Source organism: Salvelinus sp. IW2-2015, linkage group LG23, assembly GCF_002910315.2.
Source record: "Salvelinus sp. IW2-2015 linkage group LG23, ASM291031v2, whole genome shotgun sequence".
In the NCBI taxonomy this organism is placed as follows: domain Eukaryota; kingdom Metazoa; phylum Chordata; class Actinopteri; order Salmoniformes; family Salmonidae; genus Salvelinus; species Salvelinus sp. IW2-2015.
In genome coordinates this window covers 13828954-13841074 of record NC_036863.1, presented here as the reverse complement: position 1 = coordinate 13841074, position 12121 = coordinate 13828954, and the positions used below count along the sequence as shown (strand labels likewise).

The 12121-nt window shown below is 41.9% G+C and overlaps 1 protein-coding gene across 6 annotated transcripts in view; it reads right to left on the bottom strand.

The window, feature by feature from the left end:
* The window catches only part of LOC111950801 (opioid-binding protein/cell adhesion molecule), a 454724-nt gene that overhangs the window by 153556 nt on the left and 289047 nt on the right, over positions 1–12121 (bottom strand). For 5 of the 6 annotated variants that reach the window (XM_023968696.2, XM_023968697.2, XM_023968701.2 and 2 more), the window contains exon 1: positions 416–1115. In XM_023968696.2, the coding sequence (XP_023824464.1) occupies positions 416–588 (173 nt within the window). In that variant the 5' untranslated portion in view covers positions 589–1115. Of the gene's footprint in view, positions 1–415; positions 1116–12121 lie in introns of those variants that run through there. The other variant, XM_023968699.2, reaches the window with a different exon arrangement.

The window sequence follows — 12121 nt, the reverse complement described above, 5'->3', positions numbered from 1 at the left end:
ATTGTTTGGTTGAAATTACGTGGAAACAATTTAATTCAATTTTTTTCCCCCCCAATAGGATGTTTACATCCCTGTGATGCTCCGTAGCTTGTGGACCATATCAATAAACTTCTTCCACCACCATAAGCACCTTAGATCATTCAACACGTTACACAACAATCATTTGGAGTTAATTTTAACTGCTGGGACTATTGCTTCATAGTCTGGCATAGGCTAATCCTCTGGAATCCCCCTCAATGACAAAATGCATATGACGCGGAAATGAACATACAGTATGATTCGTATAATTTAACCTGACAAACACTTTTCCTGTAATTTCAATTGTCAAAGCAACGTTGGAATCATATAAATGTAATGACTTTTTGAAACCATTCGCAACCAGTGACAGTGTATGAATAATTAGAAAGGGTTTTACCTGAGAAAGACGGTCTCGCCTTGCCTGACGGTAATATTGTCCATTACTTTATTATCGGTTTGGGAATCCCCTTGACTGTGGACAGGCAAACCTGAGGGGACAAGAAACAGCAGCCTGAATGACAGAACCACCAGGCACTTCCAAGACACGACAAAGTATCCACAAACACCCATCTTCGGTTTATAAATCCCACTGCTTGTCGAGACACACAACGCGTCCGTTGATTTAAAAGGCAAATGCGTATTTTGTCCGGTGGAGCGAGCGCGGGTTAGTTAATAGCCTACAGTTCATCTGGTAATCCAAATCTTCTTTCCAGGTGTAGCATAGCATATGCAGGAGTATAGCTATCCCTACTGCGCACTCAAAACAATATGTGCAGGCTGTTCTATTCTGTTCTGTAGTTCGCAGATTGGAAATATGTGCGCTTCCTTTCGGAATGGTCGAGCTGCTTATTGATGATGACAGTACACGCATTCATGGAAAATTAACAGTCGCAGTTGTGGATAGCACGCAGAGCAAACACAAATCAGCTATTTCGTTTGAGATTACGTGATAAAACTTTAACCACCGGTGCCAAATGCGCAAAAACAAGACAAATGCGTGATTATCTCGTTCCAACAGATGCGGATTTTCTTGGGATTGGATCTAGGCTACACGAGTTTTAGTGATTGTTCTATCTACATTCTACACCGTCCCGTCATCGTCGCTATACGTGCTCTTGGTCAGGGATCATCAACTAGATTCAGCAGCGGGACGATATTTTCAGGGGATCAGAACATAATTACAGATAATTTCTTTTTCTGCAAATTGACCGCAAGAAACCCAAACATTTATAAGATTTGACTAAAACATCATAATTTCAAACATTGCTTACATTTTGTATACGATCACATATACCGTATCACTCTAATATGCGTGGGAATACTTTGAAACATATCTCCAAAATGTAAAATAACTTGGAGCTGATGTTTTTAGTCTTTTATGTCCAACAATAAAACATTTAAAATAAAACTGAAATGTTTTTTTTGCTCAGAAAGCCGAATAAAATCACCAGTGGGCCAAGTGTTTGGATGCAGATGCTATAGACTGCCTACAGATTGCGTAATATATTGTTCAGACCTTTAACAGGTGAAATTGGTCGGTATGACTCAAGTGTTTTGGTGGTGTGGATAAAGACATGTAGATTAAATATACCGCCCTTGACTCATAGCATCCATGTTCACACTCCAGGCTATTAAATGTGTAAATCATCTACTTGCAGTGCATTTATATAGTCTATGCAAGCCACAGTGCTGGCCCTAGCCCTTTGGGGGCCCTAAACAAGATTTGGTTGTGGGGTCTCTCCTGCAAAACATTTTAGTTGCCCCCCCCCCCCCCCCCCCCCCCTGAGAGAGTTGCGCTCCTGCAATCTTTAACATTTTGCCATTGCACAAGTTAATGCAATTTTAACTTGTGCAATGTTGTACAAAAAACATAATGCAATCCTACTAATTTTGCCATGGGGCAGAGATTATTTTTCTTCTTCAGTTTTACAGCTAATTTCCTGCAATTTTACCTATTTTGCCATGGGGTGGAGAGAAAATGTTACTGTTTTAAAACTAATTTCCTGCAATTATACACATTTTGCAATGACTTATGGCATGGCCCAGTGCAGTGAAAAACGTGGTTTCCCTGTGTTTTATATATATTTCCACACTGAGGTTGGTATTCCTAAAGATCATGTGTGCAGCCAAAGTTTAAATTAGTGTGAAGGGCATGTCTTTAAGCTGTCACTTAAAAAGGCTCAGAGTCAATAGCTATAAAAGTGTATAAAATTATAACTCAAAATTGGCAGTTCAACTGCAGTTATCTTAGTGAAAGACTCTCCCATACACTTTAAAGTTTACGCAGAGCGGTGCACCATAGCCAATCAGAGGTACAGTAGAACTATATGCAAACAAGCCATTTGCCACAAGGTCCTGCCATCATTCACTTTCAACTGGGCTGTGTGTTTACAAGCAGTCGCAACAGCGCAACTTTATATCATTAGAAAGCATTTGACAAAGGACACAAAATACACTTGAATGGATTACAGCAAATATGTAGAGTAGCTAAATACCACGGAAGTTCTCTTACATTTGGGAACTTTACATTCCTATTGATCAAACAACCATAAAAATATAGACTATCTTTCCCTATATGCACATCAACAACAAGATCAACAACTAATGCTAACCAGAGCATGATGAACTAAAAGCTAACAAAGGAAAATTAGATAAACCCTCTCAAATTTTTTCAGCTAGTTGGCTGTCAAAATTGCACTCATAAACGATGGGGAACGGCCTGCTCGTCCTTCTGCAGCTTGCCTGCCAATGCATGTGTTGTCCCAACCAAGCACCCAAGCTAACTGGCTAAAGTTGTCTAGCTTGCTAGCTAGCTACTTCCAGACACAAATGAGAGAACACCTCGCTGAGCATTTTACTCACCCTTGCAGATTTGGTTAGGATATTTACATGTTATATAGAGCGTTCATGACTAACAATTACTTTTTTTGCCTACGTTTACTGACACCAGTCATATTCAGCGAGTTTTGTGCGTTCATAAATGTATCAGTTATTCTGTGCTATGTCACACTCAGACAAGAGTGCTCTGAAATCTGAGTAGATAGCTAGCCAGAGTGAATTTGCGAACGCAAGAGATATGCTAACTGGATAACAGTCATTCAGCATAGCTAGCTAGCAAAGCGATTCACATTTCTTGCTAGCTAACCAAATGACACCTGCATCTCTAGCTGTGTGTAGCAACCAAAAAATGATATGAGGGGAAAAAGTCACTCAATCACCCACTCCTCCAATGACATGACATGACATCCTCCTAGCAGCTAGCTATCTATCTAGCTAACGTTAGGCTCTGTGTTTTTAGCTTGTTACATAAATACATACACTAGCCTATTAGCCAAATTATGACTGACTTGTGATCATTGCCTTTGTTAGTTTGATTGTGTTGACATTCCCAGCCTTAGTTACATTTGTCAGTTTTTGTCCAAAATATTCAGTCATTGAAACTGAAACAGCTTGGGGAATCGAACCAGCAACCTTTCAGTTACTCCAACGCTATTAACCACTAGGCTACCTGCCACCCATTAATCATGGAATGTTGAGTCAAATATAACCTATTTTTAAAACCTCTTATAAAATTGGCTTTGTAGCATAAACTGGAAATTGTATATTTTTGACTGATATTATGATTATTATTATTGTTGTCGTCTGTTTGTTCCATATCTTCAAAGTAGTTAAAATGCTGTCCGTTCTAGTTCCAAGTAAAGGCATTGCAACTTTCTTACAGTAATTCTTGCAGATATCAGTCCTACCTACAAGTAAGTCAAAACATTACTTTTCTGCCATTTCATAAAAGCTGTGTGAGCTTATATGTTTATAACCCAAATTGTTCACTGAAGTAGAAATTATCCTTTGTGATACAGGCAGACATAATTGCCACATACAGTACCGTATCTGTCATCGGAGCCATTGAAACTCAGTGAACAATGAATTGCATAGTGCTTAATATAACCTAATTTAGGTCCCCCACAAAAGGCATGCATATGCACAATCTGTCACAGTTCATGTCAAGTAATTTATGTTGCGGCTAAGTGCTGCTCGGCTGTAATTCTGTCTGGACCCAGTCATAAAAGGGGAAGTTCCTCCATGGCCATTAGCCAGGCTGATGATGCTTGCTAATTACACCCACTGTCCCTGCGCTTTAATCACAAACAAGAGAGCAGCAGGTTACAAAGAGCAATATCAAAATACTCTCAGCCTTAATGGCAGACACCAGATCACAGCAGTGTGTGTGGATCTTACATTTAAAGGGCTTACCATTTGAAATAGCACTTTGTTTGAACTTCTGTTGTCCATTTTGAGCAGACGTACACTTCAGAGAGCACTATGGCATGATATGTTAAAAGTTAATAGATCAGAGAATATACAGCACATTCGGAAAGTATTCAGACCCCTTGACTTTTTCGACATTTTGTTACGTTACAGCCTTATTCTGAAATGTATTAAAATGTTTTTTTCCCTTCATCAATCTACACACAATACTCCATAATGACAAAGCAAAAACAGCTTGTTAGAATTTTTAGCAAAATGTACATTTTACATTTACATAAATATTCAGACCCTTTACACAGTACTTTGTTGAAGCACCTTTGGCAGCGATTACAGCCTCGAGTCTTCTTGGGTATGATGCTACAAGCATGGCACACCTGTATTTGAAGAGTTTCTCCCATTGGTCTTTGCAGATCCTCTCAAGCTCTGTCAGGTTGGATGGGGAGCATCGCTGCACAGCTATTTTCAAGTCTCTCCAGAGATGTTCAATCGGGTTCAAGTCCGGGCTCTGGCTGGCCCACTCAATGACGTTCAGAGACTTGTCCCGAAGCCACTCCTGCATTATCTTGGCTGTGTGCTTAGGGCCGTTGTCAAGTTGGAAGGTGAACCTTTGCTCCAGTCTGAGGTCCTGAGTGCTCTGGAGCAGGTTTTCATCAAGGATCTCTCTGTACTATGCTCCGTTCATCTTTCCATCGATCCTGACTAGTCTCCCAGTCCCTGCCGCTAAAAAACATCCCCGGAGCATGATGCTGCCACCACCATGCTTCACCGTAAGGACGGTACCAGGATTCCTCCAGATGTGACGCTTGAAATTCAGGCCAAAGAGTTCAATCTTGGTTTCATCAGACCAGAGAATCTTGTTTCTCATGGTCAGAGTCCTTCAGCTGCCCTTTGGCAAACTCGAAGCAGGCTGTCATGTGCCTTTTTACTGAGGAGTGGCTTCCGTCTGGCCATTTTAAAGGCCTGATTGGTGGAGTGCTGCAGAGATTGTTGTCCTTCTGGAAGGTTCTCCCATCTCCACAGAGAAACTCTGGAGCTCTGTCAGCGTGACCATCAGGTTCTTGGTCACCTCCCTGACCAAGACCCTTCTCCCCCGATTGCTCAGTTTGTCCGAGCGGCCAGCTCTTTTGCTCTGACATGCACTGTCAACTGTGGGACCTTATATAGACAGGTGTGTGAATCATATCCAATCAATTGCATTTTACCACAGGTGGACTCCAATCAAGTTGTAGAAACATCTCAAGGATGAACAATGGAAACAGGATTCACAATGTGGGTTTGGTACAATGAAGTACAATAATCTTCCCAGCTAGCACATTTGGTTCCTTGGAAGTTGTAGGAAAATACATTTTTGGTTTGCAATGGTTCTGGAAATGAAGCCATATATTTCCTGACTGGTAAAACTGAACGTCTTTTAAACGTTCTGAGACTGTAAGTGAAAATGTTGCCTGTTCTACATTATAGCTTGCAGGGAGGTTCTGAGAATGTTTTACTATGGTTCCCTGAAAGTTTTCGTGGGAGGTTTTATTAACGTTCTGAGAACGGAAATTATTTGTTATTAGACATTCTGAGAGAGGATATGATTTGTTATGACATTCTGAGAACATGTTTCAATAGGACTTTTAATAACACTGTTAGCTTAGATTAACTCTTTTGAACTCCAAGCACAGATAGGACACATGGAAATTAATTTGCTTAGACATTATTCATGCAAACACATTTTTTAAATGTATTGTGGCACAGCATCAGCGAGATTCAAACCTATGTTCTCTATCCATGGAATTAGTCCACTGCACCACCAGGATGGAGCTAGCATGCCATGTTTCTTAACTCATACAAAGCTGTTCATTTTAGTCTATTCAAACAGACCCCATTTCAAAAGGAAACAAGCACTCTTACAAAGATAGAGGACAGAGAGCGTTTTGTTGATACTGAGAACGGAATGTATATGTTTTTAAATAACATTCTTAGAATGTTCTTAAAACATTACTATTGTTTTCTTTTGCTTTTTATGGAAAGTTTTCTTAATGTTCTGAGAACATGACTTTAAATAGAGCTATGAAGAAACATGCAGAAAATATTATGCTGAAGTACTGAAATTCCCACCTAAGAAACATATGGTTCTCAGAAAGTTATGTGCTAGCTGGCTATCCTACACCATTCCCAGAACATTTTTTTATTTTTTTTATTTCACCTTTATTTAACCAGGTAGGCAAGTTGAGACCTGGCCAAGATAAAGCAAAGCAGTTCGACACATACAACAACACAGAGTTACACATGGAGTAAAACAAACATACAGTCAATAATACAGAAGAAAAAAATAAGTATATACAATGTGAGCAAATGAGGTGAGCTAAGGGTTGTAAAGGCAAAAAAAAGGCCATGGGGGCGAAGTAAATACAATACAGCAAGTAAAACACTGGAATGGTAGATTTGCAGTGGAAGAATGTGCAAAATAAAGATAGAAATAATGGGGTGCAAAGGAGCAAAATAAACAAATACAGTAGGGGGAGAGGTAGTTGTTTGGACTAAATTATAGATGGGCTATGTACAGGTGCAGTAATCTGTGAGCTGCTCTGACAGCTGCTGCTTAAAGCTAGTGAGGGAGATAAGTGTTTACAGTTTCAGAGATTTTTGTAGTTCATTCCAGTCATTGGCAGCAGAGAACTGGAAGGAGAGGCGGCCAAAGGAAGAATTGGTTTTGGGGGTGACCAGAGATATACCTGCTGGAGCGCGTGCTACAGGTGGGTGCTGCTATGGTGAGATAAGGGGGGACTTTACCTAGCAGGGTCTTGTAGATGACCTGGAGCCAGTGGGTTTGGCGACGAGTATGAAGCAAGAGCCAGCCAACGAGAGCGTACAGGTCGCAGTGGTGGGTAGTATATGGGGCTTTGGTGACAAAACGGATGGCACTGTGATAGACTGCATCCAATTTATTGAGTAGGGTGTTGGAGGCTATTTTGTAAATGACCTCGCCGAAGTCGAGGATCGGTAGGATGGTCAGTTTTACAAGGGTATGTTTGCCAGCATGAGTGAAGGAGGCTTTGTTGCGAAATAGGAAGCCGATTCTAGATTTAACTTTGGATTGGAGATGTTTGATGTGAGTCTGGAAGGAGAGTTTACAGTCTAACCAGACACCTAGGTATTTGTCATTGTCCACATATTCTAAGTCAGAACCGTCCAGAGTAGTGATGCTGGACGGGCGGGCAGGTGCAGGCAGCGATCGGTTGAAGAGCATGCATTTAGTTTTACTTGTATTTAAGAGCAATTGGAGGCCACGGAAGGAGAGTTGAATGGCATTGAAGCTCGTCTGGAGGGTTGTTAACACAGTGTCCAAAGAAGGGCCAGAAGTATACAGAATGGTGTCGTCTGCGTAGAGGTGGATCAGAGACTCACCAGCAGCAAGAGCGACATCATTGATGTATACAGAGAAGAGAGTCAGTCCAAGAATTGAACCCCGCGGCACCCCCATAGAGACTGCCAGAGGCCCGGACAACAGGCCCTCCGATTTGACACACTGAACTCTATCAGAGAAGTAGTTTGTGAACAAGGCGAGGCATTATTTGAGAAATCAAGAAACAACCTTCCCACCAACATTGTGGGAAGGTTGTATGCAAAATAACCACAGAACAACCACGCTCTCACCAAGCTCTAAGAAACACATGGTTCTTAGAACGTCATTTGCTAGCTGGGTTCACACTACAAGATATGCCCCTCAGTGTGCTTATTAATTGTGACAATGTGCTGACAATTAGGTGGTCATTAATCTTTTTCGGATCAACAAGACTAACCCCACTGAACTTTACATTTCACCTTTTTTTCTACTTCACTGTAATTGACAGAAAGGGAACAACACTAATCTTACCTGAATAGACTAATATACTGTACAATACTTTACCAGAGTTGCCCTAGATAGGAGCCATCATTGATTGCATCTTTCATGCTTTGTCGAATATGGATGGCAGATGTGCACGAAATCGAGCATGATCAGGAGTTAAAAGAGCACCTCAGCAGTTCTGCTCTCTGACACCCTCCTGATGGGCACCAGATGCCTCCATCTTTAAGATTGTGTTTGCCCACTAGGGAACTATGGGTAATCAGGTCTTGGTCATGATTACAAAACAACTTGGTAATATCAGAATACAGGTTCAAGAGAACAGGGTAAAGACAGTAATTGAGACGGGTAATTTACAGATTGTTGTGCACCCTTCCCCTACCCGGAGAGTTTTTAGATCCTAAGTAATCCAGATAGGATCCTATGCCTTATAATAGCCACACAGTTTAATCCCCGATACATTGATCGCTAATATTTCTCCCGGAGTGAAGAAGTCTGCTCACTATCTAATTGGATCCCATGAGAACGTTGTAAAAAGACAATAAAGCAAATGTGAGTTTTCCCAGGGTATGGAATAGCTGGAATTGCATTTGGCGCAGCCAGGAGGTGCACGACCGCGCTATGCTCGTCTGTGTGTTTGAGCTCCTGAAGAAAAACAATAATTAAGAGTAAACAAACAAGACGTGAAAAACGGCAGAAGAGTCGTTGGTCGCCGAGAGGAGTCTGTTGCGGAAGACGGTGGTTATTACATAGGAGAGGGATTCGAAGTGTGATGGTGTACCTCCTCCCCACAGGGATGAGTGATCTCCCAGATCTCAATCATAGGAGGGGATCAAGCAATCGACAAGAGAGAAGGCCCTTTAGCTCAGGGGGGCCGGTGGACATCTTCGAAGTGGAAGTGACCATTACTTTCTAATAAAAAGATTGATGCCGATGGACCCCTCTTTATCACCCCTTGGTAATGGCTCCCTGACTCTGGTAGGCAGGTTAAGTGCACTTTGCAGTGACACATATTCAGCCACAGTGTGGGGGCAGTGGAGGTATTGGGAAGTCTAAGCACAAACTCCTTTCGAGAGATGAACATGCATTCTCCCCGACCACAGGTTAGGCGGGAGTTAAAGTGCCTTCTTATTTTTAATCTGTCTTTAATCTGGCGAGAGAGTTGTGTGGGAAAAGAGAATAGCTGCACTCTGTATATCATGCTATAGGGAGCATACAGTATCTCTGGAAACACTAAACACTGCAGGGCTGTATGTCTCTGGCAAGGGAAGTCAACAGAGTGTATCATCATATCATCACCACAAAAAAAAGGAAAAGAAGAAAGATGTAGCCTGGAACTGTTTTGAATCTATTCACACTTGGGCCTAGGCCAAATCTAGTTGCCAATGCGCTGATAAGAAAATGGTCTTTATCGTTGCATCTTTAATCGAGTCTAAGAGGCAATAGGAGATTTATACTGGGGGCTAAGGGGAGGATTAATGAGAATTATGAGGTGAGTTGTGAGGAGCGTGTGTGTTGATGGGGGTGTTGTGTGTGATTATTTACCACAGCACTTGAGGGCGAGCTAAACCCAGCGACACAACAGCTGTTTTAAAAGCCCTGCTGCTTCGCTTCTAAGGTTTGTTTCCTTCGACGATCGCACTTTAATAAACACATTTTGCTGTTCTAAGGGCTTTTGCAATACATTTACATTTTAGTCATTTAGCAGAAGCTCTTATGAAGATAGACTTACAGGAGCAATTAGAGTTAAGTGCCTTGCTCCAGGGCACATAGAAAGATTATTCACCTAGTTGGCTTTGGGACCCCAACCATCGACCTTTCGGTTACTGGCCCAACGCTCTTAACCGCCAGGCTACCCGCCGCCCTAAAGTCTTTCCTCGATTCCTCACATCCAACCGAATCCTCTCTCCTAGATCTCCCAAAACGCATTGTAGGAGAAGATCTGAGGTGATCTTCTCCTCCAATGCGGCCCGATAAGGTGCATAGAGAGGATGCGAGGAAACAAGGAAAGACTTGAGATTCACCCCAGTAGATTGCCATTCTACCGATGGAGAATGGAACCAGTAAAAGATTCACCATCTCAAGTCAATCCAAGCAACATTTCAGTCATGCTTTTCACCTACTCACACTAACCCCCACATTTTAGAAACATACAATGACAAAATGAGGACATCCAGTGTTCAAGGGATAGTTTAAGAACACTGATCTTTTGCTACAGAGACCAACCAGACTTTAAAATCAACAATCGTACATGGTCACATCATGAGGGCCAAATCCCAACTAGAGATGCATGCGCGTTGGGATTTGTTCCCCAAAGTAAAAATTAGCATATACTGTATTTACATCCTCCGCCAGCTGGGCAGTGCTTTTATTTGATGTGTATCATCAACATTGTTTTACATAAATGTGCAATGACTCAACTAAACCATACAGGAACAAGGTCCACATGCATTTCATGAAGGAAGAAAAATGGCATTCAAGAGGCCCTGGACACTTTGTTGTCACCTGGTGCAATTTAATTAAAGAGCTCAAACAGGGCCTTGGACTTTGGTCATGCCCTAGTATTCATCATCCCCAATGTACTGCAGTATGTATGAGGAACCACACAGAAGCAACTACCCTGGCACTCTCGCCAAATAAGTCAGGCAACACAGAAGAGATTTTCAAGATATCCTCGGCCCTCGTGCATTGGATGTCGTATGACAGTGTGTAGATTTCATAAAGAGTCGCTTTGATGGTTAGACACCACATCTCTCCCTTCTGGAGGACCAAGAGCTGACTCCACCACTGTCCCATCCTCTTCTAGCACCAGGATGAGGAACTGGCATGTCTGTTCTAGAAGGTCATCCAGGGAGGTGACCATGAACCCTTTCTTCTGCCTTCGACTGGGTGCAGAGCCTGAAGGGACGGGGCTCGGGTGGGGGAAGGATCCGGCATGAGATTGTTCACACTGACCTCACCAAGTCTGGGAGAAGGGTTTTCACATATCCACACATTTAAAATCAAGTGCAGTCATTGTTTTGCGCGAATATCTAAATTAAAGTAGGCTCTTGCAAACCTGTAGCTTACAATACCTACTGGTGGTCACTGGCCCAGTAGATCATTGTATAGGTGTCAGCTTGAGACGGGACTGTGCGTGTGTCTATTCGTTATGGGGTTTTATTCTTACCATGGACATAACTGTCTTCTTCCGTGAGATTTCCCTCTGTCGGGAGAAATCTTCTCTCTGTCACTAATGATGTACCATGATGTACCATCATGAACCCATAATGATGTATAAAGGGTAGCTTTAGCCGCTTTCACGCCTAGTTCATTTCACTCTGACTAGAAAAGACACAGACAGAGTTTGAAAACGTTTTGTTAAAACCAAATTTTGTTACATAAAATACAATTTCTAATAGTGCTGCACTGTTTTGATCCTGGGGACCCCAAGGGGTTCATGTTTTGTATTTTGCCCTAGTGCTACACAGGTGATTCAAGCTCGTCATCAAGGTTTGATTATTTGAATCAGTTGTGTAGTGCTAGGGGGGGAAAAATGTGCACGTCTAGGGGTTCCCAGTACCAAGTTTGGGAAACGCTGACTTACTCATATAACATGTGTAGGCCTTACATAATCAGCTCCAATTAATATGGAGAACAGTCATAAGGCATTTTGAAGAATAAATATTTCTGACATCGCTCACCAGTGACATTGTAATTAATGAGCTAAGCATCTTGCGTTGCAGTTTATAAAATAGAAAAGTGTCTGTGCAGCGTAGGGCCATCTGGTTCACTGTGTTATCTTATTCAATTCCCGACCTTCATTAGTCAATCATCTTTAATGTGCTTTTCATTTAATGCTATTGGTCCCTGGCTGTTTCGTTCTTTATCTGGAATAATAACACAGTGGGTTTATAAAAATACTTCCAATGAGCTCTATCGGTAGTGTTACAGGCTTTTTCCCCCTCTCCATTTCAAGGTTGGTTTTGGATGCATATGTCCTGTTTATGTGTTGCGCACACTGAT